The sequence below is a fragment of the Chelon labrosus genome, assembly GCF_963514085.1.
Source record: "Chelon labrosus genome assembly, chromosome: 16".
In the NCBI taxonomy this organism is placed as follows: domain Eukaryota; kingdom Metazoa; phylum Chordata; class Actinopteri; order Mugiliformes; family Mugilidae; genus Chelon; species Chelon labrosus.
The window spans coordinates 9447266-9472444 of NC_140349.1; the positions used below are offsets into that span (position 1 = coordinate 9447266).

The 25179-nt window shown below is 41.9% G+C and overlaps 1 protein-coding gene across 3 annotated transcripts in view; it reads right to left on the reverse strand.

Annotated features, from left to right (window-relative positions):
• Positions 1-16460, reverse strand: part of LOC311501424 (RNA-binding motif, single-stranded-interacting protein 3) — a gene marked incomplete at its 3' end in the record, with an annotated part of 259362 nt that extends 242902 nt beyond the window's left edge. The window contains exons 1-2 of one of the 3 annotated variants that reach the window (XM_084563235.1): positions 16211-16460; positions 14073-14261 (exon numbers count right to left, since the gene is read on the reverse strand). In XM_084563235.1, the coding sequence (XP_084419361.1) occupies positions 14073-14246 (174 nt within the window). In that variant the 5' untranslated portion in view covers positions 14247-14261; positions 16211-16460. The remainder of the gene's footprint in view (positions 1-14072; positions 14262-16210) is intronic. The other 2 variants (XM_084563232.1, XM_084563233.1) reach the window with 2 other exon arrangements.
• Positions 16461-25179: the final 8719 nt, after the last annotated feature.

Below are 25179 nucleotides of genomic sequence, written 5' to 3' on the forward strand. Positions count from 1 at the left end.
TTGTTTTGCTGGGGTCTTATTCAGCAAGTTTCAAACTCTAGCGAGCTAACATATAAGTAGGGATGTCCCAATCCAGTCTGAAAGGACAGGTGATGGCCTTAACAGGGCATTTTTGACTGTACAGGGTTAACATATAAGACTTTATTTGGGAGAGACACACAGCTATGTTAAAAGCTGTCAAAGTAAGTTTTGAATTTTTTCAGTGTTTATTTTTATTAATCATCCGAGAGAAGAACGCCTTCCACAAACAGCTAACTTGTGCAGAATGTCGGCTCGCTCTTCCCCTCCTCTAACTGTTAGTTCTGCTGTTACATACTGTATGCCCTGCAGAGAAACACACAAACACAGACGTTATCTAGCATGATGGCAGAAGACGCGGACATGTCGGGTTTTTAACAAGCACAGAAAACCAGCAGGCTTGTCGAGTTTTGCACACTGCACGTAGCCCCTAGTCAAAGTAGACCGTTGATGTAAGTGGATATGTTGTAATGTTAATTCTTTAACTCTGATGCATATTGTTTGTTCCTTCAAACCCTGGGCCAGAACTATTACCACAACAGATTTGAAACTTAAAGAGAGAGAAGAAGAACAGCCCGACCAGTGCGAATAGCTATCCCATTAACCCATGCTGCTGTGTGCAGCTGAAGCAGTAAGAGAGGGTCAGGAAGAGAAAGCTGTGGCTAATGAAGAGAGTGATGCAGGACAAGAGGAGGAGGAGGAGGAGGAGGAGGACAGGGGAGCCAAATCCGGCAGAAGTTATCGTCCCCCCAACCCCCAGATATCGCCACAAATAGAATCTAATTCTGCAGGAAAACGCTATAAACACTCAACAGAGAACAGCAAGTTACTTTTGAGGATACTTTTAAAAATAAAAACAAGAAAAATGAAGAACGAATTGGATGCAATTTGTCAAGTTGGACTGATATTGAAATATTTAATCTGGGACTCAGTGTCAAAGGATACTCTGTATTAAATTAATTAAATGAGGGATATCCCTGCATGCGTGTAAGATCAAGGAGCATTTTACTATTAACCATTTTCCCGAATCAGCATGTCTGATTTACAATAATTTAAAATGAGAACTTCAACGAATTATATTATATTATATTATATTATATTATATTATATTTTTTATTATACCAGGTTAATGTTATTATATCTGCCCTTTGCAATTACGCCTCACATTCCTATCCTTTCAACCTGCGGCCCAGAATCCATCTCAATAAAAGATACGGCTTCAGGATATAGATCTATGTGCACACACTGCATAGGCTTAAAAAAATGTTCGGCAGGAAACAAATGCTACACAAAGCACAAGTGTGCAGCAAAGACTTATCCATCTGTACAAGAAAACCACCCTGTTTGCTAAAAATAGGTCCATTCACAACAGCGTAGAAAGAGGATCTGCTACAGCTCGTCTGGCAAAAGAGGCTGTGCTCTCAATCCACCCCTGTACTCTTCTGATGGGATTTGCTAACGTGACCAAGTCTCCTAGCTTTCTCCTTCAAGACCTGTGAGGGGCTCCTAAGACAGTGATTAACATCATTACCAGTGTTGCGTAAATCTGCAGATATAATTACATACAATGTTACGGTTTTTAAAAGTCAAAGCCTTGTTTTGTTTAACGCTTTTGGTCTCAGATGCTTGATTAATACACAAGCCATTATAATAATTTCTTTTTTTGTGTGTGTGTGTTTTTTTTTTTTCTTTTTTAAAGGGCCTTTAAAAGAGACTGCATAAAACGGCAAAGAACTAAAGGAGTCAATGGCTGGATGATCAGGATTAGAAGGCAATCTGGATTAGTCAGAGGATCTGGGGCTCATGCTGCTGCTACTGCAGGCATCGGATGACACACTACAAAAATGCCAAGTCAGGCTGAGAGCCTGAGACAAGAAATGTGTGAGCATACCCATGTATCTCATTTGTCTTTTTTTCCCAACCCCTACAAGCCTTGCAATTTTGCAGGCTGCAATCCTCCACTGTGATATTCTAATTTCATCGGACAGAAGAAAGAAGCAGACAAGATATATATTGCATGCACTCAAATTATGTGTGTAATAGCTCTTTGCTTTAATTTCTATAAAGTTAACAAAGCGCTGGCACAAAGTCAAATATGTATTCTATCATTTTCAATACGATTGGCCCATATAACAAGCAGACTAATACTTGAGAAATAACTTAATTACAGCTCACTCTCCACTGCGCTCTAATTATAGCCTTTACAAAAGAGCAGCAGTAATGCACTTTTAAGTGTAATGGGAGTTTACCTAATTAGGCCTATCACACACACAGGCATGCACACACACTTACACACTGGTGAGAAAACTGTCATTCAGTAATTAGTGGTGGTGATGAAACCCTCTATTACCGTTTCATTTACACGCCATCACAGGGCACAGTCGGCTGACCTGTGTGCTTGCACACAGCCCATCTTTGCCAACAGCTTTTAAAACAGTAATATCTTTATGACACAATTGTGGAACAGCACAGCGTGATCCATTAGCTGGTTTGCCTTTTTATCAGTTAAAAGCCAGTCCAGTATTTTACCATTATCTACTCTAGTAATGACTATCTTATATCTCCATTGGTGGCGTTAATGAGTAGGCAGGCGCAGTCTAACTGCTGCAACTAATAGGGGCTGGCCATGCAGTCTAACAAGGTGTGAATATACATATATAACGGGCTTCAAGGAACATAATAGAGGTGTTTGCTCTTGCCATCGCGGAGCTGGAGGGGTGCCCTAACGATGCCCCTTTGAGTTAAGCTGCCAACCAACCACCCATCCAGCCGTCGCGGTGTTAGTCACAGTCAGCACTTTGTGTTAAACCCCAGCAGATGCACAGTTGTACCTCGCTTGGCCTGGACTCCAGTTGTGTGTTTGAGTTTATGTGAGATCAGACCCCAGACTCCCTGCGGTGACAGCAAGGTCTGTAATATATGGAGACCATTTATTTTACATTAAAAAAGGACTCTACATCTGGTGTGTAGAGAAAGTGAAAGCCTGAGGTTGAAATGAGGCAGTTTAAATATATCCACGACTTTTGCCCAGTGTAAGAGCTATTTGCCGTCTAATTTTCAACCCAATGAATGGCGTGTACTGCTATTGCCAGGTCTCCAACCTGAACGCACAAATTAATTCCCTTATGTGACCAAATAGGTAAATCATGGAGATACATGCCAATGCACACACTGCCCACTCGCATTCCTACTAACATGACCAATCATTAAACTTCCTGCACATTACTGCATGTCCTCCTATCTTCCTCCATTACGCTTTTTAATATATATCCCAGTGGATATCTGGATCCCAGTGTAAATCTGCTGAATTTGACCTATGTGGCATTGGTGCGCAGCTGCAACGCAGAGGTGGCTGCAGCGAGTGAGAGGAGACTTTTTGAAATGTTCTAAGTTGAGCTTCTTGCTCCAGTAATGGCATTCATCTCGCTACATGAGATACGACGCAGCGTCCTGCTTTATTGCGTATCCTATGTTGTTGATGGTTTCTATCGCAGTAGCGTCATAACGATCGTATTAAGAGGTGCTTTGAATAAGGTTGCAGGGCATTGAAGGCCTAGGTGGAAAATGCACGGCTCGCCACTGATATATCCTGATTTATTCTGACTTTAGATGGATCTATTAGGAAGCAGAAATTAGAGATTGTAGTACTCGTGCAGCACTTGCGGCTCCACCTAGGCCGCAAGTGTTGCTCTTAACAGCAGGGAGTGTAGCAGTACTCATAATTCATAAGTCAGTATTAACTTAATGAGCATGTCTTTGGACGGTGGGAGGAAGCCGGCGTACCCAGAGAGAATCTCCATGCAGAAAGGCCCCAGTCGGCCGATGGATATGAACAATTAAAGTAACGCTACCTTTATTCAGGAAGGTTGAATGAAACCCAAGCTCATTGTGTAGTGTGAGTTGACAAATTGTGCATTTTTAATAAAATTGGCATAGATTCTGCTTAACTTTCAGTGGCAATTTGCCAGCATGCTATAGCTGATGGACAACAACTGGTGCAATGCCAAAACATTTGCAGCAAAGCTTGCACTCTGCATTTTCTGGGGGTTCACAGACATAATCAGAATTCTGACTGTGTCTGTTTTGCTGAAAGATCAATTGAACGATGCACAACAAATGGTTTTCTTACAAATCCATACCCCCCAAACAATTCTGGTTTCAAATTCAATAGAGGTTAAGTTGGAATGTTCTGTAATTTGGAATATATGAATAAACCATACTCATATTTAAAGAGGAGATATTGTCACTGGAGCTATTTTAAACGTATTTATGGACGTTAATTTGGGCTGTGGTCGGCGTCAATAAACCACGTGTCTCACCAATATCTCACCAGCAGTTGGTCATAAAAGCATAGCCGCCTGTTTCCTATCATTGCACCCTATGAAATGCAGTGAATGTGTATAAAAAGTGTAGACATGCAATTTTCCTTCACACAATAGACAGATTTAATAAATTACAAGTTTTATATCGTGTGGTTTCTATTTTAGTTTTTCATTTGTTTGGGATTATAGCGGTGTTAAATTTTCAATAGAGCGCTAAAGCAGAAAAAAAAAAAAGGATCATATTGCTCTTACGCTCCTTCAAGATGTTATGAAGGCTGCGAGCCAAGTCTCATCTAAACACTGGAACCATTCATGCTAAAAGCTTGATTATAATTAATCAAATGACACTTCAGAGTGGAAACAGATTGTCCAAATGGAAATATTTGAGCGCATGTGTCACAACTAAACAGCGTAGCATCTGTCAGAATGGACATAACAGAGCTGAGGTCACCCTCCCATGAGAACACTCTCATCTTGAAGAGATCTGCTCTGAATAATAGTGATTTTCTGTCCGGGCATGTCTTGCTTACAGTGACAAGACTTTGTCATTATAATTTCACAAAGCTAATACCTTCTTGTCTGAGGATGGATCATCTGTGAAATCCATGCGTGGAGAAATAAATCCATACACAAACCATTAAGAAATACTTATAATAATAGCAGTTATAATGGTAGTGATACATTTTACATATACTAGGGCTGCAAATGTTTATTTTTTCCACTGATTTTTTGATTAGTTAATTCATCTATTGATTTACCTTTTGGTCAACAAAATAATAAACAGAACAATCATTACGAAATGTTTTGACAATGAATGAAGTACTCAAACTTTTACGTTATTGGAGTGTAACATTATTGGAAATCTGCATCGTTTAATTTTATACGAAAAAACAAACTGTTTACAACTTGCAAATGCACTGGAAAGCAGCGTTGCCATACTATCCATTAGCATCTCCTCTTGAGAGTTTTGGTTGAGTTCTTCTCTGGAAGCAATAACGACTCCCTGGCACTGAACGCCGAGCAAGAATCAGACTAAATCCTCTGTAATAGTCCAAATACCGACGCTGCTGTCTCGTTGTTTTGAGGTCGGAAGACGTCATCTTGCACACATGTGTAGTTTATGCTTAGTAGGTGTACAACATGGGTCTCTGTTTGGTGAATTCTTACACTTTTGATGGTCGGGATTTCCAAGCTAAAGAAAACAAAAAATAGGATCGGTTCCAAATTTGATCTAACCCTCCTAACCCTAATTTCCACAGTTAGCGTGGGTAGATGGAAACCACCAAATTGAGGAAACAAAACACTATGTTTTTGTGTGCAAATGAAAACTACAAGCAATTTGATAGCGTGACTAACCTGAGGATAAGTCAAGCAGCATTCATTTTTGCAACAGTGTTCAGTTGTTTTCGAAAGTCTTAGTTTAATATGATATCTATTGTCATCTTTTTAAAAAAATTGGCATGAATATTTATTCTATGTATTCTAGATGGAAAATACAAAGCCAGCATGGGCTGTGGTGATTTCACAAAGTTGCAACAACATAGGTCCATAAATAACGAGCTAATAAATGACACAACTGGCTTATTTGATCAATCTTTTTAGGTGCGTGCAGCTAAAATTATAATGTTCAGAAACTATTCTTCTTTCCCTATTTAACATGGTTAACATGTAACTGATTAGCACGTCAGATTATTTCATCTTGGTACTGAACAAATTAAATTAAAATCCATTTCAATCAATAACAATCCAAGGCAAGTCTACAGAATTATATGCATTAAAACAATCGTCTCTAACACAAGCAGAGTCACCAAAGGAGAACTAAATTTCCTTTTGGAAATGGAAACCAAGGAATGACTGGAATAATACCTCAAAATATGGAGCATTTGAGAGTAATGATTTATGTTTACCCACTACCTACCAAAGCTCCTTTTGTGATTCAGAAAAGCCGCATAACAGACCACACAATATCCGAGTTAGCAAAATATAATCCACCAACATTCCCGTCGAGGCCGGGAGTGTTAAACCCCATATAATTATCTGTTATTCTATCACAAACAAACATCTACTAAAAAAATGTTGTACATCATTTTGAGTCTCATTCTGAGACTTCAAGAGCCACACGATGATCCGGCTTACAGCCAGAAATTACAAAGTTAAATGGATTTTTAAGCAAAATATAAAAACTCTTTTGAGAATTTAACCCTGTGAAATCTAAAACTAACTATTTAGCACATTTGGCAACTCTGCACAAGTCCTACTTGACCCTTACTTTGCTGCCAAATCATCACAAACTGAGAGTGAACAGTTTCCAGCCTTGACACAGACGAGTCAGACGCAAACCACTAACAACACAGATTCTACAGTGTGGCAGACAAATGGCAAACCATCCATGGGGTGTACAATTCATTAAAAAATGCGAAGAGGCTGTTTTTTTTTTTTTTTTTTTTAATCACAGCAAAGGATTTTCCAGATGGCCTTCTAAATGGGGTATTCTCATGCTTATGTTAGCTTTCCAAATTGCTGGCTGCCTTTTTTTTTTTATAATTCATGCAGTTAATGGCTTCAGAAATTTTCATGGAAAAATGTCCGCCTTAATATCCTGCACCATCTTGCATTACATTTAGAAATGAAAAATTTGATTTCACTGAACCCTTTTTGTACGGCAACCTCCGCCGCAGATTTCAAAGGTGACTTATTTGGACCCTGAACAGCTGTCAACCAAAACCTGAACGATGCTGAAAGGCTATTTCTGAGTCAAGGTCAACTGGAAAGGATGTTGGGAGACGGGCAGGACTGGAGTCATGACTGGTGACTCTTAGGTCATCTGTGTCGAGGGCGGATTAGGAGCGGCTTGTGATCCCATCAAAGCAATGTGTCACCAGCACCGTGTCTTACCACTGAGCCACACACTCCGGCGAGCACTGATCCCTTTAACTGACTCTCTCAACGGCCCCGGCAACTAAGGCGAGCTGACAGCGGGGCTATTTTCGGGCAGAAATCACCCTGCTTTGGACAGGGCCACAGATAGAGACGGCCGGGGCCCCATGCCATCGCTCTCCATTAGAGAGAATGAAAAACACAGTGAGGAGCCCACTTTACCACTTTGCAGCGGAGAGCAACCTTTTGCTCGCGACAGCTCCCAGAAACAGATGAGGGATAAATGTGTTGTGACAGCAGCTAATAAGGTGGCTGTGATCTGCTGGTAGTGTGTCTTTGTGTGTGTGTCTGTGTCCGTGTGTCGCCTGTGTTTCTACTGAGTGTATGCTTTGAATAGTGAAGTAAAACGCACTGATGAGAGATAAATACAGCTGCTAAAAGAGGCTGTGGCTTGATCATCTCCTCCTCTTTTGTATGACAGATTAAAAAAGGCTGGATTAAAATAGTAAGCAGGAACACAAATAAAGTCTCTACAAATAGCCAGAGTCAGTCAAAAAGCGCATTAACCAGTATACCTGTGCCACTGATTTGCATGTCCTACTCTCTAGAGTGTAGCGTTAGGGTCACTGTAAAGTTTAACCATCTAAACAAATGTTTCCTCATTGTTATTTGGCAAAGGTTCATTTTTGCATTTAAATGCATATCACTTTCATGTGTACCTGTCAGTTACATTGATCAGCCAAAACATTAAAACCACTGACAGGAGAAGTAAATAACATTGAACATCTTGTGACAATTCAATGTTTTCCTGGAAAATCTGGCATTCGTCTACTTAGACATGTACCACCCACCGAGACCAGAGCAGGCACCCCCACCCCATAGCAATGACACTCCTTGATGGCAGCAGCCATCCCCAGCAGGATGCAGCCTGACACAGGCACACACACACAAAAACGACAAGGTGTTGACCTGGCCTCTAAATTCACTAGATCCCAAACTGATCAAGTATCTGTGGGATGCATTGGAGCTAGCTTGAGCCACAGAGGCCCCTCCCCTCAACCCATAGGACTCAAAGGCCTCCAATAACAACGTTCTGTTGCCAGACACCACAGGACACCCTCAGAAAGCCCATGTCCATTCTCTGATGAGTCACAACTGTTTTGGAAGCACAAGGGAGACCTGCACAATATTAGGTCATAATGTTATGCCTGATCGGTGCACACTTAGCATTCATGCATCGATCAAAAATAGAGCAAAGGATTCAAAAATCAATTCGTAAGGCTCGTCGATCTCCTCGCTAATGATCATCTGTCCTTAATACATGAGATCATGGACTAAGGCTTGACCTTGGTCGCCAAACCAGGAGCTGACCCAATTACCTTTCGCTCTGGACGCTCTGGACGCTCTGAACACGTTACTAACTCACCTGACAGGAATATGGGACAGACAAGAAGATAAAGGGTACATGTAATGAACGACATGGCAAAATCTTTTTTGAATTGGAGTCTATCGAGTTACATCACAAGCAACACTCACTCATATCTAAGCAGTACTCTCTTTGTGATTTGCAATATGTTGCTGATGCCCAATGACAGTAGTGCGTTTGATAACTGATAGTTACAACTGCACCATTATATCCAAGTGTCCAAGTAAGCCAAGACAGTGTGAGAGTGAATTAACATGCACAACACCATGACCCCGAAACCAAAGTAGTCAAATGGAACTTGGCCATCCTTAATTTAATTAATTACACCTGTGCCTTTCTTACTGTGGGATGTCAAATTGGCCTCTTGTTGTGAACTGCTGTGCAAATCAGTCCAATTATATCTTACAGAAAGTCCATACAGTTGAATTAGGATCTGCATGACTGAAATACCTTTCTCTCAATGCATGTTTTGACTTGCCACTAACCCTTCTCCACATCTTTTACTAAACACTACTAAATAATATCTTAGCTATTCTGATATTCATTCTGGCCTTTGACGAATTCTGCAGAGTATAATCAAGATAAAACTGTTTGAAAATGCACTTTTATCTTTACAAAAATGAGAGATAAGATACAGACTTGTGAGATTCTCCTCCACCACACTCCAAGTTATATGTCACCTCCCTGCAAAGCAAACGTCACCACGGACATCTTCCTTGAAATAGTTTGCCGCATGACGGGGAATATTTGTGCTGTCAGAGGATTAAAACATCAAGCTGTCTCTTAAACTATTACAGCCACAATTGTCCCAATTTATTTTACTTTCCTGACACGGCTGAGCAGCGAAGCCATTAATTTTCCTCAACAAAAACTGAGTAGCAAGGAATTTTTTTAAAGGTCCCCACTATTGTGAAGACTTTAAATTGCTGTGCTGGACTCTCCAAACACACAGCAGGAACCGTTATACCAGTTATAACAGCTTCTATTTGTTGCAGTAAAAAAAAACAAAAAAAAAAACAGTCATTTGTGTGTGTTAATGTGCTGCATTTGACAAGGTGCCAGTTCTCAATTTGTCCTCTTGCAAAGAGCACATTGTAATCTGCAGTTTATTGTGCATATTACAGCCATTTGCACAATGTGCTGTTTGCATGTTCTGGCAGGCTGGCATATTGATTAAACCGTGCTTTAGGAAACCTGCAAAGGCACGGGGCAGACTGATTCGGCTCCCTCCACCAACCATCGGCCCACCTCCACTACCCATTCATATCCGGAGGAGAGGTGTGGGATCGATGGCATGCCGGGATGCTATTAAAGCTGAGGCAGCCAGGCAGCCACAACTTCAAAAGCAAAGTGTGGGAGGAGAAATAACACAAGGTAATTATCTGGGCCCCGCTAGCTACCGCCAAGGTAATCTTTAGAGTGGAGGACGAAGGGGGCCGCGGAGGTGGTGTTCAGGATGTCTGTCCATATTTACCTCAACTCACTGCCCTCTCTTCAATCCTGCAAATGGTGACGGAGCAGACAAAAATGTTCCCTCGAACCTTCACCGCATTTTTGTGCATTTTATTATATTACCTATCATTTTGACTTTATTTACACAGAATATGTTCAATAAAAATGAATCGACCTCGTCATTATATCAAGTTGGGAAAGAATAGTTGAAGTGCTGGAAAGTTTCTGAGTTCATAGGTAGCTAATGTTTGTATAAAGACTAAGTAATTACAGTGAATCACATCCTAACCTGTCACACTGCAGCCGAAGCCAAATTGCCTAGCAAGGTGAGATGCCATCTGCTTTTCCAGTTACCTGAAAAATCATGATGAGCAAGACGCCATTAGGCAAATGCTTCAAGAGCATCTGGACAACAAGTCATCGCAAAGTCAAAAAAGTTCCACTTATCTGTTCTGAGTTCACACAAGTTGATTTTATTGTTTAACAAACATGAATTTCATTCGAGCTCCTGGCCGAGTGTAATCGGCAGAGACTTTAATTTTCTGATCACTCATTTGGAAGTGCACACAGATTCAGTCTGTGTGAGCAATTTAATATAATTTGCTTCCTCTGTTCCCTGAATGTCTCTCATTTGTGTAATCAAATATAACAGCAATAATCACTGGTTCGACTATTCCACTCCGCGCTTAAAAGCTCGGTCCCTAATGACTCATTTAATGGAAAGAAAATACAAATTACCACAGCGAGGAATTGATCGTTCTGTTTTTCATACATATGAGAGATAAAATAAACTCTGTATGTAGAAATAGAGTGCATAAGCATAAACATTAACACACTCGCTTAGACGTCCCTCTTTAGAGAACTGCAGAGAACAATTATAAAAACTGCAGGATCAGCAAGCTCACTCCTACGTGCGGCCATAGGTGGTGCGCTTGCTGACTTATTTCTGCTTCCAGTGCAGTTAATGAGTTAAAGGTCAGTAGGCTGTTATGACACCAATTAGTGCAGTATTTCAAATCAGCACAGTGGCTCATCAGCAGTGGTGGCTGGCTGATGCTTTGAGATTCCAACAAAGCTAATTGCGGAATAATCAGCAGAAAATGATGCTATCGCGGGTGAGGGATGCAACAAGATTAATCCCTCAGGGCGGTGTGGAGGTTGTGCACTGAACTTGAGTTGGGTGTCCCAGATCAACACGGAGGTCAAGATGCAGCAGTAATGGTGGGGGTCATGTTAGGGTTAAGTGCAGGGTCAGCTTTAACACATTAAAGAATACAGTATGACCCCTGGGAGAAAAACTACATGATCCTCCTTGAGGTTTCTTCCAATAAACACGTGACAGATGAGTTGAGGAAAATAAAAATAAGACTGGGACAATTTTATCTAAATTTTGCATTACATGATTTATATTTTTACTCAGAGCTATCACTAGCAAGCTATGCTGACTGGAGAAGGAGAAGTAAATAACATTGACCATCTTGTGACAATTCAGTGTTCTGCTGGGAAACTTTTGGACCTGGCATTCAAGTACTTAGACATGCAGCACCCACCTAGACCAGACCAGGCACCCCCACCCCATAGCAAAGACACTCCTTGTTAGCAGCAGGCCGCATCCTACATCCCTCACCCTTCATCCTGCATCACGCACCCTGCACCGCCCCCACCCCCTTCCAGAGCCATAGACTTATACTGTTAGCAGATAGCATCACAACCAAGAGCACTAGGGCATTATTGCTAACTGATGGATGCCTAACAGGTACATTTCTGAGAGTAATATGAATTTAAAACCACGCATGACTCAGTGCATTGCTCCTGAAGGTACAGGGACAGTCTGGGGACTCAAATTGGCAAATTTATTTTCACCAGCTGACTTCCTCCACCTTTACGCAACAGCTGACTGAATTCATAAGCCACTGCAGCTCTGAGCCCGTGCCCACAGGTCAAACCGTGTCACCTCATTCTCTATGATGTATCACTAATAAACAACGGGGCAGGCAAGAGGCAAGCACCCTTTAACAAGGACAAGAGCAGTGGTCCACTTCCGCTGATGACACCTTGATGAATTAACACTCCAGAGGAATCAATGGATCTGCAGCAGAAGTAGTCGGCTTGCCAACAAGTTGGCCGGGCAGTGTCAATGGGAGCCCGCACTCCCTGCGTGACCTTTAGTGAAAATGCACAGCGCGTTACTGTTGATCCTTCTGTTAATTAACAACGAAAAAGAACAAAGAAGAACAAACGGAAGAAGAAATTTCCCCCCTCTCTCCCGTCCGCACACTTTGACAGAAATAGGTTTAATGACAGGGGCAGTGGCTTTGTTGACCTTTTTTCGGGTGGTGTCTGTTACTTGTGTGCAAAATTAAAAACAAATGTTTGCCACTCTGAGCTAGTTAGAAACCCAGTGCTCTTTAAAAATCAAGAAGCTGCCGCCTTCGTGTTTCAATGCTTCCCGATGCCACATCGAAAACCAAAAACAAAAAAACGCCTGTGTTCAAAATAGACGATGTGTATTTGAGCTCCTGCAGACGCAGCGGTCATCTTTCAAGGTTTTATTGTAAGTTACTTATTATACAAGGCTTAACATGCAAAAGCAAAAAAAAATTAAAAAACTAATTTCATGAAGGCAATCAGGAAGTCCAGCGTCTGTGTGGACATCCTGTTTGTCTTATCAAGCTGATAACTTCAAAGCGAGGGGGGCCACCATTTATCCAGTTGCGTATACTGCATGTATTCAATTTCCCAACAAAATGCCTGGGATAAGAGATTCCTAGGAGATCAGAGGCACAAGAAATAACACTAACAAAAAAATAAACATTGTGCCACTATTTCTACAAGAATTTATCAGACAGATCGTTGTCTGATAAACCTAGCATATGTACTAAAATGTTTTATCCTTATCTGATTAATATAGATGACTTTTCTCTAGAAATGCCACTCCAAATTGAGTTACATATAAGAGTAAAAACACATAAGGAAAATATGTGGCAATACATCTAGCCGAGCTGACACCAAACCTACGATTTTTACATTATTTTACACACTTAAGAGTTTTCGATGTTGGTGTAACACTTTCAGAAGCACCTTTACCTCGCCAAGCTGAAGACCCTAAAGGGTAATGTCGATTAATGTTGGCTCAAAGTCTGCTCAAAAGACTCAAAATTGATACAGCAAGCCATGACAAGTATCCCATTCAGAGCTGCCAGTAGCAGTCAGGCCAGTCATCTAGAGAATGTTTTCGTATATCTGTTGTGTTTATTCTGCCTCTATCTCTTCTCTGCTCCGAGGCGTACAGAGCCTCTCGGGCTGATTGACGGAAAGAGGTTCTGGCTCCTGCCAGAGAAGCGTGATTGACGTCCTTGAGATGGAGCACAGCCAGGGAGGATTTTACTGTCACTCTTGGACGTGCAAGAGGGCTCCAAGACAGCAGACGGTTGATATGTTTGAGAATGAGCGCTTATATGTGGAGACTGCACAAGCCACTTCCAGTACAGTAGGCTTGCATGTGATAATAAGCTATTCTAAATGTGCATACCATAGCTGTGGTTTGTAGCTCACCCGGAGTGGTTCTCATGGCAACATAACAACACATTACCTACTTCCTTTTTACCCGCTGAGGCAAAAGACCAAAAGCACCTACACTTTCACTTTTTCTTGCAACAGCACCGGCGCACAAAGAGGCCCTTTCAGCGCTGGTAAAGCCCTACGTCTTTGCAATTATCAGTGCTCCTAACCTGTCGGGTTCAAAATGCTTGATGTCACTCGAAACTACAAAACATGCAAACCATGCAAATTGCAGTGCAACTTGGCTTTCCAGCACTCTAAGAGACAACACAGTCAATGACTCAGTGTGAGAAAGTAGAGGACACCGAGAATAGCTCAGCAGACAGGCAGGATCTCATCACTCATTGCAAACACACGTACAGACACACTCCGACACAAGCAAACAGGACCTGCAGATACGGGAGCATGCAACTTACTTTTTTGTCGTCTTTCTGGGTTGCTGGCTGTGCCTCCTTACTGTGGTTGTCAGTGGAAGGCCTACCGCTGGGGTCCGTCTCTCTGTCGTCCACTTCATTCTGCTGATTGGCCCCTGACCGAGGAGAGCCCAGAGGGCAAGGGTCTGGCTGCTGAACACCACTTTGGACCTCCATCTTCCTCTTTAGTCCCTGAAAAAGACACAGCCAGGAGGCAGGAAATAATGCAGGACAAAGGGGACGAATTAGACAGGTTGACTGCACCTCAGGATATGATAGATATGTTATCACCACCTGTGACTTATTTCATCTGTGGTGGGAGGAGTCCAAAACAGAAATTAGAAAACGATGGCTGAACTTTTACAAATATGAAGTTTTCATTTCACTCTTCAAGGGCTACATCAAGAATCTGTGAACGAGTGAATGGTTGCATACCTGACACAATACTCTCGTACAACTTCTGCAGTAAATTATAAATAAATAATAATTATATCATTTGCATATTTTTATATATATATATATATATATATATATATATATTCAGGCCTGTGCCTAAAGCTCCCACAACTTCCTGCTGAGCACCACTTGCACTTATTTATGTATGCGTGACAACACAAGTCTAATAAGCAAATGTGATAGTCCAACATCACATTTATCAAAGCCCAGATCTTTAGAATAAAAAGCTTGTCGTCACTGGAACAAGAGACTATGGGAGAGCGATGTTTCTTTTATTAAATAATAGTCTGTCCTTGTCTTCACATATCACTAAAAATAATTTGTTTTCACAGCAGACTCCAATCAAGAAAGAAGAAAATCACAATAATTGGTAAAGGTGAGGAACATTAAAGGTGGATGTATTCTGTTTCGGGTGGCTTGCTCCAGGCTTCGGCTGTTATGCATGTTAGCACACGGGCATGGCTACACTTGTAATTTAACCAGTTGTGTTTCTCTTAATTTCAGCTAGAGTATAAAAAAAAAATAATCCCTAAAAAACAAAATAAAAATCTATTTGAGCGCACAAAAGAATAACCTTCCAGCACTGGGACGCTGTGCTGCAGCAGATCTTGACCTCTGACCTCAAATCTGCATGCATCAGTAAAATCTTTTTTTTTGTTTTTCTTTTCTTCCAGGAACTACTGACATCATTCATGTCTCTTTTTTTCCACTGGATGAGGGACAAGAATGCTTAAAAAAGCTCTATAACAAACCGGTTTGTTTTGCGAACCTAACTGCAAAAAAGAAAAATCCATGAAAGTTTTAGCATGTAACCTCATAAACAAAACAAAACAAAAAAAAAAAAGAAAAGAAAAGAAAAGAAAAACACGAATCAGAGCTTAATAATGTTTCGTATATAGAGAAAGTTGCATCAATACAAGTGCGCTGTGGTCTGAGGTCCCCAAACAATAAGGCGGAGACAAACAAGAGATGTGACCTTGTCTGGAGGGCAGATAATAATAAAAACAAAAAACTATCAGTATGAAATCAGCATCATGATGCTGGTGTTAAGCGGCTTCATTACTTCATTCCGCATGCTGGTTGTCATTCATAAGTTATGGAGTCGGCTGGTTGTTCTCTAAACTGAGAGGCCTCATAAATACATGCTTTTTAAGTGAGCATTTTAACGCAGCAGCACCGCGAGAGCGAGGAGACAGACCCTCCTCGCGCGTGGACCATCGCAGGTGAGCGCACCTGTTGGTTAATTAACTCCGGTTACACTATCAAATAAGGACAAATGCGTAAAGAAGGCAGTAGTTAGGACTAATAGTGATTTACTCTGTGTGCACTACATGCTATTTATTAACTTATTTGCTGTGCTTCAGCAAGAGAGGCCCAGGTGCAGCTCTACAATGTTCACTTGCTAAAGTTCTTCAGTTGCTAATGTGCTAATATCCCCCTCCGTGCTTATAGGCTAATGCATCTGCAGCAACTAATGGACGCTTTGCTGAAACAACTCAAGACAACATCTGCTCTCACGGTGCCCCCCGACTTCGAGCGACTTCTAAAAGCGACAAGGTGCTTGTAGCAGCTGACAGGGCTCCTAGCGCCGGCTGCTTTGAATGCAGAAAGCCCCCCCTCACCGAACAGCTTATATGGCAGCGGCCACACTAACACGAACAAGTCTCGGAAGAATGCTGAAATACCTCTGTCACTTCTCGGCTCCTCGTTTGCTATGTCAGAAGCATATCAAGAGGAAGATGCGGTAGTGCAACTTGCTTTACATCTCTGTTGCTGCTCTGACGCGGAAAGCCACAGCAGTCTGGGGCAGAACAACGGGCAACCGCTTCATTTAGTTGTATGAGAAGTTATTCCGTCAAAGAACTGGGACTGAGACACTTCGGTCACCGCTGAGGAGGCAGTGTGCACGGTGCCAGAGACACACAAGCCGCTGTTGCTGCTGCTGCCGCTGCTGCTGTCACGGCGGGCGTGTCCCCGCGAGCTGTCATACACTCTCCCTCCGCCTCCCGGTTGCACCGAGCCCGTGTCAAAAATGGTGCCTTCAGGTGCTCCTCGAAATATCCCCTCTAGAAGCTCCTTGTGTGTGCAATCTGACAAGACGTAAGTACGAGCATGGCATTTATTTATTTATTTATTTATTTTATTATTGTGTAATTTTACATATATTCACTTGAAATCATCAACGTCTCATATGCTAGGTTATATGTTTGTCAAGAAGAGTAAATAATTAAAACACCGAAAACCACACGCCAGTATCCAGCAACTGCGAAATATGCTAAATAAGCATTCTTCCTGTTTAAGGTTCTCTAAACGCAAAATTCCCACGGTATTTAAATGCATCAAAAGCTTTGTTACGGTGGGAGGGGCCGACCTGCCCGGTTGGAGGTGAAGTGGAGCCAGGCCGGTAACGGTTCAACAGGCAGTGCAGGTGGAAATAAATTTATTATATAACTGGGTACAATGTAAAGAACCAAAAATAACAATAATCATGCAATAAAATTTTAAAAAATAGTAAAATAAGAAGGAGAAACGTATGCTTACACTATTTTATCATATGTAAACTAAATGAATGTAGTTTACCGTAATACTTATAATAGATTTGATACTTTGAATTAACTATTAGTTCGGGTCCTCACCTCTTTGTCTTAGAGTGGACATAAATTGTTCGCAGTACAATCCGAATTAGATTTTTCGTCACACTGTTTTATTTTTTATTTATTTATTTATTTTAATCTGGTAACGTATACCATGTTAAAGAAAAGAAAAGTCTGCCAGATTTAGTACTTTTTTTTTTTTCTAAACACCAGTTTGGACACCAATTTCCTGAGAGTTGCTGCTGAAATAATTAGTAAGCCTCAATGACGGCCACGAGGTGGCAATATAAACTCAATAAACACTGAGTGCAACATGAAGAACAGAAGGTAGGTACGTTTGAAGCCTCTGTTTGGATTTTAAAAGACATAAAACTGCTAACCAAGTGACACTTTCTCGAGTGATATAAAGTAATTGGGTCACGTGTCTGCTGTGTTATCCTGGTGATGTCAGTTCGTACGAGGGAAGGAACCTCGAGACTCCAGTAGCTGCCATGCATGATGTGCATGTTTTATTCTGAGGTGGGAAATAGTTTAAAATCCTTCTTTGTTCCTTGTTTACCCCGAAGATGGGACCTTCCCATCTGCTTCGCTGCGCTATAGCACAAGGGAGGCATCACATGGGTGCTGGCCCATTGTGCCATCTTCATTGCCTTCCTGCCTGCCTCCGCTTAGGAGCCATACTGTTGCACTGTCTCATCCAAGCAGAAGGGATTTTACCCAAACGAACAACTGCTCTGACAGGCGGACCCTCGTCTGTTCTGACAGAGCTGCCACTGCCAGAGAAGGCAGACAGGCAGTCGGGGGAGGCAGGTGGATCGGCAGGCGAACAGGCGGAGGGTAAGGCGCTGCGAGGAGCAAGGGACTGGGCCTTGTAGTCTCGGGCCCCTCAGCCATATCCAGGCAGGCATGTGTCCTCTATGTTAGCCAGCAGGGACGCACAGTCAGGCAACGTCGGTGGCCCCAGCCGGCACAAGCAGATGTTTTCTGGGTATTGTTGTTCCGCCTCTCTGGTAATTGTTTTCCTTCAGGGCCAGCCAGTGGGACAAGGTGCCAGGTTGTGTTGTGGGAAGGAGTTATGGGGAGATGGAAAGACAGAGTGTATTATCAATCAACAGTGCTTTGGAGGCTGCTGCACACAGGCTGCCCAGCCTTTCCTTTGTGCTCCATGTGGCTTGAATTACAGCACTACAAACCACATTTAAGTCCAACTGCTAAAATATCTTTGAGGAAATTCTCAAAAGGATTAATATTTCATTACTAAACACTACAATATTAGTTGTTTGCTTGTGTTATACATAATCCCCCCCAAGTAAGTTAGTCTTAAATTTAAAATGTATTTTATAGTGTACTATGGTGCAGATGTGGTTGCTTGATTTTGCAGTATCTTGGCATTGTGAAGTCAGTTTACCCTCACAGACACTTAGCAGTTTGTTATGTTACAGACGGCAGCTAATGCACTCAAACTGTGTTAGACGCTGAGTGTTATCCTGTGATCCTGTGTTGAAAATGCCCTCTTAATTAGCACAGTGAACTACTGAGACCTTATTATAGGGTCAGACGGTCTCCAGTCCTCTTTGAGAGCAGAGGCAGAAAAGACCCACTAGGGGGCACTTTGAGACTTTGGATCAAAAGCACAAGTAGCAGAGCCTCTTTTTGTAAAGTGTTTAATAGTTTGGGATTTATTCATTTTAAATTTTGTGTACATTTTTGGCCAGAGTTAGGTTTTACCACCCGCCTTCACTGTGAATCGTAATCGATGGAGCTGTTGATTGCTTTCTGAAGCTTTATTTTTGGGGATTCGTGGATGCTTTTATGAGACCGACTCCAGTTCGCTCCGCGCCTCAATCCACCATCCAAGCAGTGGGTTGTTTCAGTGTTGAACCCAAAAGCTGTTCAACATCCACTCCCTGCAAGGAGCACCAACTCAACAGAGGGATCTTAAAGGTATGGTGCTCTTATCCGTTGTCATGGCACGCCACACTCCTGGGAAGCCACGGCCTTCACTAAAAGCCAGTGTCAAGATGTTAAGCTTTTTTTTTTTCAGACTGATGCAAGATGTAAGTAATTTGGTCCAATCATGTTTTTTATTTTTTTTTATATATAAATATATAATTGTAGGTGTTAAGAGCGCCGCTAAGAGCATGTGGGGATGGCAGACAGAAAAAGCTTCAGCCATGGAATCTGCTGTTCACGAGCAGAGCATTGGATGAAGACTGCATTTCACAATCTGTCTTCACTGCCAATAGATGCAAGTGAAAATAGAACCGATGTCACATCTGCCTTTTCACTATTTTTGACGCCGCACCGCATCCGTTTGTGTAATCCCACTGTGAGCGTCATCCATGTCAGACAGAGCGTTTGGACCTCGCCGCTCTCCGCGTGTGTTTGTCTCTGTTTTCTGTTTGTTTGGTGTTTGTTGGGCCTTTCTTCTAGCCGCTGCTGCCGCCGCTGCGCCGAAGCAAATGGAGAGAGGCGTCTGAGGCCCCGTGGCCACGGGGTCACGCGGCAGCCTTGTGAAGTTGTGGCAGTTACCAGCACGCCTCGCTGTACGCTGGCAGGATGGGGAACAACAGTCCAGCCTGATTACAGAGTAGCACCTTAGGCCCCCATATTTCTCACACCCAGGATGAAGGAGTGACAGCATCAGTGGGATAAGACTGTGTTGGATGAGATGGATTTGCACAAGGCAGAGTGGGTAGCATACCTGAGCAGAAAAGGCTGGAGGATGCAGTGAGAGAAAATGTGGTTATATATAAAATGAAAGATTATATAAGCATTTTTTTTAACCCTTGCACGATGGATGACTAAATCTGCAGGGCAATAATGTGTTTCTCTTCATGACCTTATTTCATTATGGGCGTCTGCATTTTAATCATTGCAGGCGTGCCTTCGCACGTGCACACGCAAGGCCAGCTCCTCGCCACTGAATCATACCTGTCAGAAACATATCACCCATGACTCAAACCCAGCCCGCTTACTAGCGTGATTGACAGCTCAGGCAAAGTTCAACAACCACACTCCAGATCATCACCAAAATACGGCCGTGTGAAAGAATAAACGCCTCTGAGTCACACGACAGGGACCTTGAAAAATCTTAGTCACACATTGATTTTTGTCATCATTGTTTACCGGTCGATGGAAAAACGAAGCAGTTTAGGTCTCTAAAAGCTGCAATCGTGCAAACATAACGCATTTTTAGCGCACGTCTGAAGATGAAGAAGAAGAAAAAAAATAATCATAGGAAAGGTTTTAGATACTGTAATAGTGAATTTAACTGTTTCCGTCTTGCTTTTACATTTACATCGTGCATACTGGGGACAAAAGCATAACGTGTTCCAAGAGTAGTGCTTGCGCTAAAACTAGCAAGAGGACAAAAGAACTGCGCCTGCTGATATACCATGTGTCAACTACCCCGTGTGTGTGCGTAAGTGTGTGTGTGTGTGTGTGTAAGCGTGTGTGCATGCATGTGTGGGTGCCTATGAGCAAGCACATACATACATTTGTGTCAGCCGCACAGAGGTGACAATTTTTTTTTTTTCTTTGTTTTCATGGGTGTGAACTGCAAAAGGAAGAAAAAAAAAAGAAATACAGTCCAATTAGTTTTATTATGTTGTGTAAAGGTCTCGTAGAACAAACTGGAACAAGTGTCGAACAGTAAAAATAGTTTAATCGATGCAGCATAACAGAGAAATTGAAGAGATTATTCAAGACTATCCCAAAACGTACTTGGAAAATAATACGTTTTCAACCGTGGAGGTTTTGTTAAATTTTAGTTTAATGCTTATACAATTTTTTTTTTCATGTTGCTCTGCTTTGCGTCAATAAAAAAATATATATATACCTCGCAGGCAAACCAATAATTTAGTTCTGAATTTATATTGACTTACGATTGAGTCTGGTTTCGCTTTTTTCTGGTGTTCAGGAAGTCCTTCACAGCGACTGCACATCAGCGAATCCAGTTAACCGGTTACTCCCTGTAAAAACTGCATGCCCAAGTGTTACTTTGTGGTTGTTTCCAAGCTGGGTTGAATCATTAGGAAGTGATTCTCTCTAACAAGGGCTAAGGAGCTGTCAGGAGACATTCACAGGCAGGTTTCGCCATGGAGAGTGTGAGGAGTCTTATCAGGGTCTTAGCTGTTTTGCTGCGCCTGTTTATAAAGAGCCTGCTTTATTTGGAGTGAATGCATTCTAGCAAGGTCTCTACTGTTGCTGTGCGTTGATTAAAAGTGTTTTCACGATTACCCGTAGTGAGTGTATTCCAGCCTAACAGGGTTACTAGCAGTTTTAATGAAGGGGAGTAATCATTACATGTGAAAGGGGTTTGTCGGGGTCTTGCGCTGTCTTTCTCTGTCGCGGGGAACTTTGCCTCCACTCGGTTGGGTCTTCGCTTTCCGTCCGCTGGTTTCTTTAACCTGCTGACGTTTTGTGTTTTATTCAGAAAAAAAAAAAAAAAAAAAAGGAGAAATGTGACAGCACTATTACTGTTATGTCATTATTATCAACATCCACAATAACACCTCTCTTCTCTGCAAACGGTCACTTCTATTAAATCTGTACAAATTTTTTTGCAAACTGTGATGACAGTCATATCTTTTTATTTTCGTCTCTCTGCGTATTTGGGTGTTCTGCATCCCCCTTCCTCTTCTTCAGCTACAGTTGCCTGCTTGCTATGTGGCTTTTTCGCTCTGCTCCTTTAGTTGGCTGTGGTCAGCTTTTGCATTTGCTGGTGTGAGTGAATTTCTCACAGCTTCTCGTGAATGTGTTTTTTGAAAGTCCTATTCAACATTTGGTGCAACTATAATCGGCACTAAGCCACTACGCTCATGCAGACGTGTCTGTGGATTCACACATTTAGGCTTTGAGAAGTGTTGTGCCATCTCTTTTTAATTTTTTTTTTTTTTTTTTTTTTTTTTTTTTTTTTTTTTTAGCCAAGTAGCAACTTAAGAAATGTTTTAAGTTGATTAAAGGACAAGGCTTCAACTAAGATGGAGTGTTGGATTTCACCATGCGATCAAAGATTTAAAAAATTTAAAAAAGCAGTAGAATGGCCTCCCTTGCTTTTGATCTCCTTTGGTAAAATGACAGATGCAAAAGTTTCTAAAAGACAGAGCCCCCCCAGAAATAGTTTTTTTTAATTTCAAATAAAATAACACAATTTAGTGAACCATAGCAATAGATTAAAAAGCTTAAACTTCCAATGTAATCCCCACAAAAATGCCAAACTCAATAAATATCAAAATTAATTAATTTGACACTTCCTATCGATCAAATACATCTACTTTTATTGCATCCACATTTGGTAATAATTGAAGAAGTGTTGTTTGGTACCAGTGAGGTTCCCCTTCTCGACAACCCACCAATGGTAGGCTCACTTCTCTTTTTTATTTATATATATATATGTGTGTATATATATAAAAAAGAAACGGCTTGTTTTCTTAAATTTAAACATTACTTCATGCCCGAGCTACGGCTATTTGCGTTTGCTTTTGAGAATGCGCCCTGTCCCCGGGCCCGTTTATCTACTTCTGTTATCAAATCAAACAATTACATGCGCAGTCCTGCAGCAGAAAATTACATTCTGACACAATGGTGCATGTTTGATTAATATACTGTAACACGCCACTTCTGCGCTCCGCCGTTCTCTGATGGGGCCAATAGATAATAAATGGATGACTTGTGAAGCTGTAATGAAGTGACTGTCTTGTTATCGACAGGGGAGCCTCCGGTGCTTTCGGTGCAAAGTAGAGCTTCCAAACGGGGGCCCTCCGGTGCGCGGATTATTACACTGGCCGTTAAAATGAGCTAATGTTCTGCTGCCAGTGCTCGCTCCCCCAAGGGGAGGTGAGCTGAAGTCCCCTCGCACAGCTGCAAAACAGAGGTGTAAATTAAAGCCAAATAAACTAAAAAAATAAATAAAATAAATGAAATTCTAGGCAATGCTACAGTATTTTTATGAATATAATGTGGGATTCCCTCATTATGATAGAGTAGGATAATGCAATGTGTGCTTTTGTGCATTTTTTCCATCTGCTGTCTTTTGTTTTTTGATTGTTTCAATTTCTAAAACCATTTTTTTCCATTTGAGACTTTTGCCACAGGTGAGTTTAAGTCAATTTTAGAGGTTGTATTTGTTCCAGTTTTATCTATTTTTTTTATCATTGAAGGCATCTGTCTGCTGTATGTCGGTGATACACGTATGTATATGTGCAGATGAGAAGTTTAAATGAGGAAAAGCAGACTCGCCTCGCTGCATGATCCATAGCTGCTGTTTATTTTCCAGTTCTGAGGTGCCGCCGCCTCCCCCAGGTACTTATTAGCAATGACAGGCGATTTCTGATTTGACAGGAGCGAGACAGGTGTAAATTTCACACACGCAATTCAGCTCCACACATTAATCCAATTAATTCTGAACATGGCTCTCCTCTTTCGCTCTCTTGCCGGTAGAGCGGAATCGAGAAAGCTTCGAGGGGGAATTGATTTCCGCCTGATCTTTCCATTCATGAATTTAATTTGTACCACGACGCAGGCCTCTTTTATAAAATGTCGCCCTACAACACATGCTTGATTAAAACATCAATGGTAGACATCGCAGAAAAATGAATACAATTAAAAAAAAAATAAAAGGAGATTATGTGATTGTTAAAGGGTAAAAAGAAGCTCTTCACGAACATTAAGGCATCTTTGGGGGCGGGGAGTTGGGGGTTAGGGGGATAACGGTGAAAAAAATATTCCACTTTGAGAATGTGCAAGATCTCATGCAGTTGCCTCTCTCTCACTCCCTATCCCTCCTCTCTGTTGGGGCTAAATCACACGTTAGTACAGCCAGTGGATGTGTTGACAGTTTTACAAACAGAAATGTAAAACGCCATACTCAAGGGGGTCTAAGAGATAAGGGGGGAGCTGAACGGGGCAGGAAACAGGAACAAACATGGCTGGGAGAAGCAGAGAACGCCACGTTAGAGCAACTCGTCTGGGTTGCTTTAATTACACGGTGTAGGGTGTGCCGCGCTATTAACTATAGCCACAAGTGGTGTCGGCGTATAGCATCCAGAGAAAGAACGTTGCCAGTCAGTACCACCTAAAGCTCATCTGCACCGATATAAATTAAAGGACTGTGTCTAATCTATTCTCCGTTTGACTGATTTGTTATCAAAATACAGCGTTCAGACTTGTCCCAACACATCTGTCAGCTGACTTAACATGTTTCCATTACCTGCAAAATGAAACTTTTGCCATAGTGATTCCCTGCTGTCTGGAGCGCACTTTGAATGAGTATGGCCAGCCGAAGTGAGAGACGTTCCCAGTGGATCGTTGTAGCCTGCTGAGAACAGAATAAGGAGTTTTGGGGACATATAGATGCAGCCAGCAGTACCCTTAGGGAAGGGGGACGTGGAAGGGAACGGGGGGGGGGCACAGCTGTAGAAGGATTCAAGGAGTACAGATATATATATATATAGCTGCTGATATAGGCTGAAATCGTCTGGCAGCAGCATTCGTGGACCTGACATTCGCAGACTTGTACCAACATGTATGATTTTTGATTTGTATGAAGGACACATATCCAGGACACTATGATTCTAACACACCAGGTGCGACCGTGCCGTCCTTTAGGTCGTTGCTTAACCTGCAAAATTATGTCTGGACATTTGTAACTGGAACTCCTTTTCTTTCCTGGTCCAAAGCTACAAAGCAAAACATGTTTCAAAGACCCAGTTTTCTTCAGTGATATCATTTAACAGGTCGAAAAGAAAGCACTTGTGCAGTTGTAATCTTCAAGGTAGGTTCTGTACATTGCGATTTTTATGTTGGAAATAGGTGAGAAGATGCATTTCCATGGTGTCACGCAGTGGATGTATTTTATGTTTCCCCCAGCTAAATGGATTTTTATCAGATGTAGTGAAGCTGAGAGTAACGACTGGCCCCAACTGGTCCCGGTGCTGGTAGGACACAGGCCTTGCCTCTCTGAAAGGCATCATTAGAAAGTGACAAAACTGCCAGGGGCAAAACTGGCCCTCGCACAATGATCAATTCGGCAGACAGGATTGAATTATAGGGGGAGG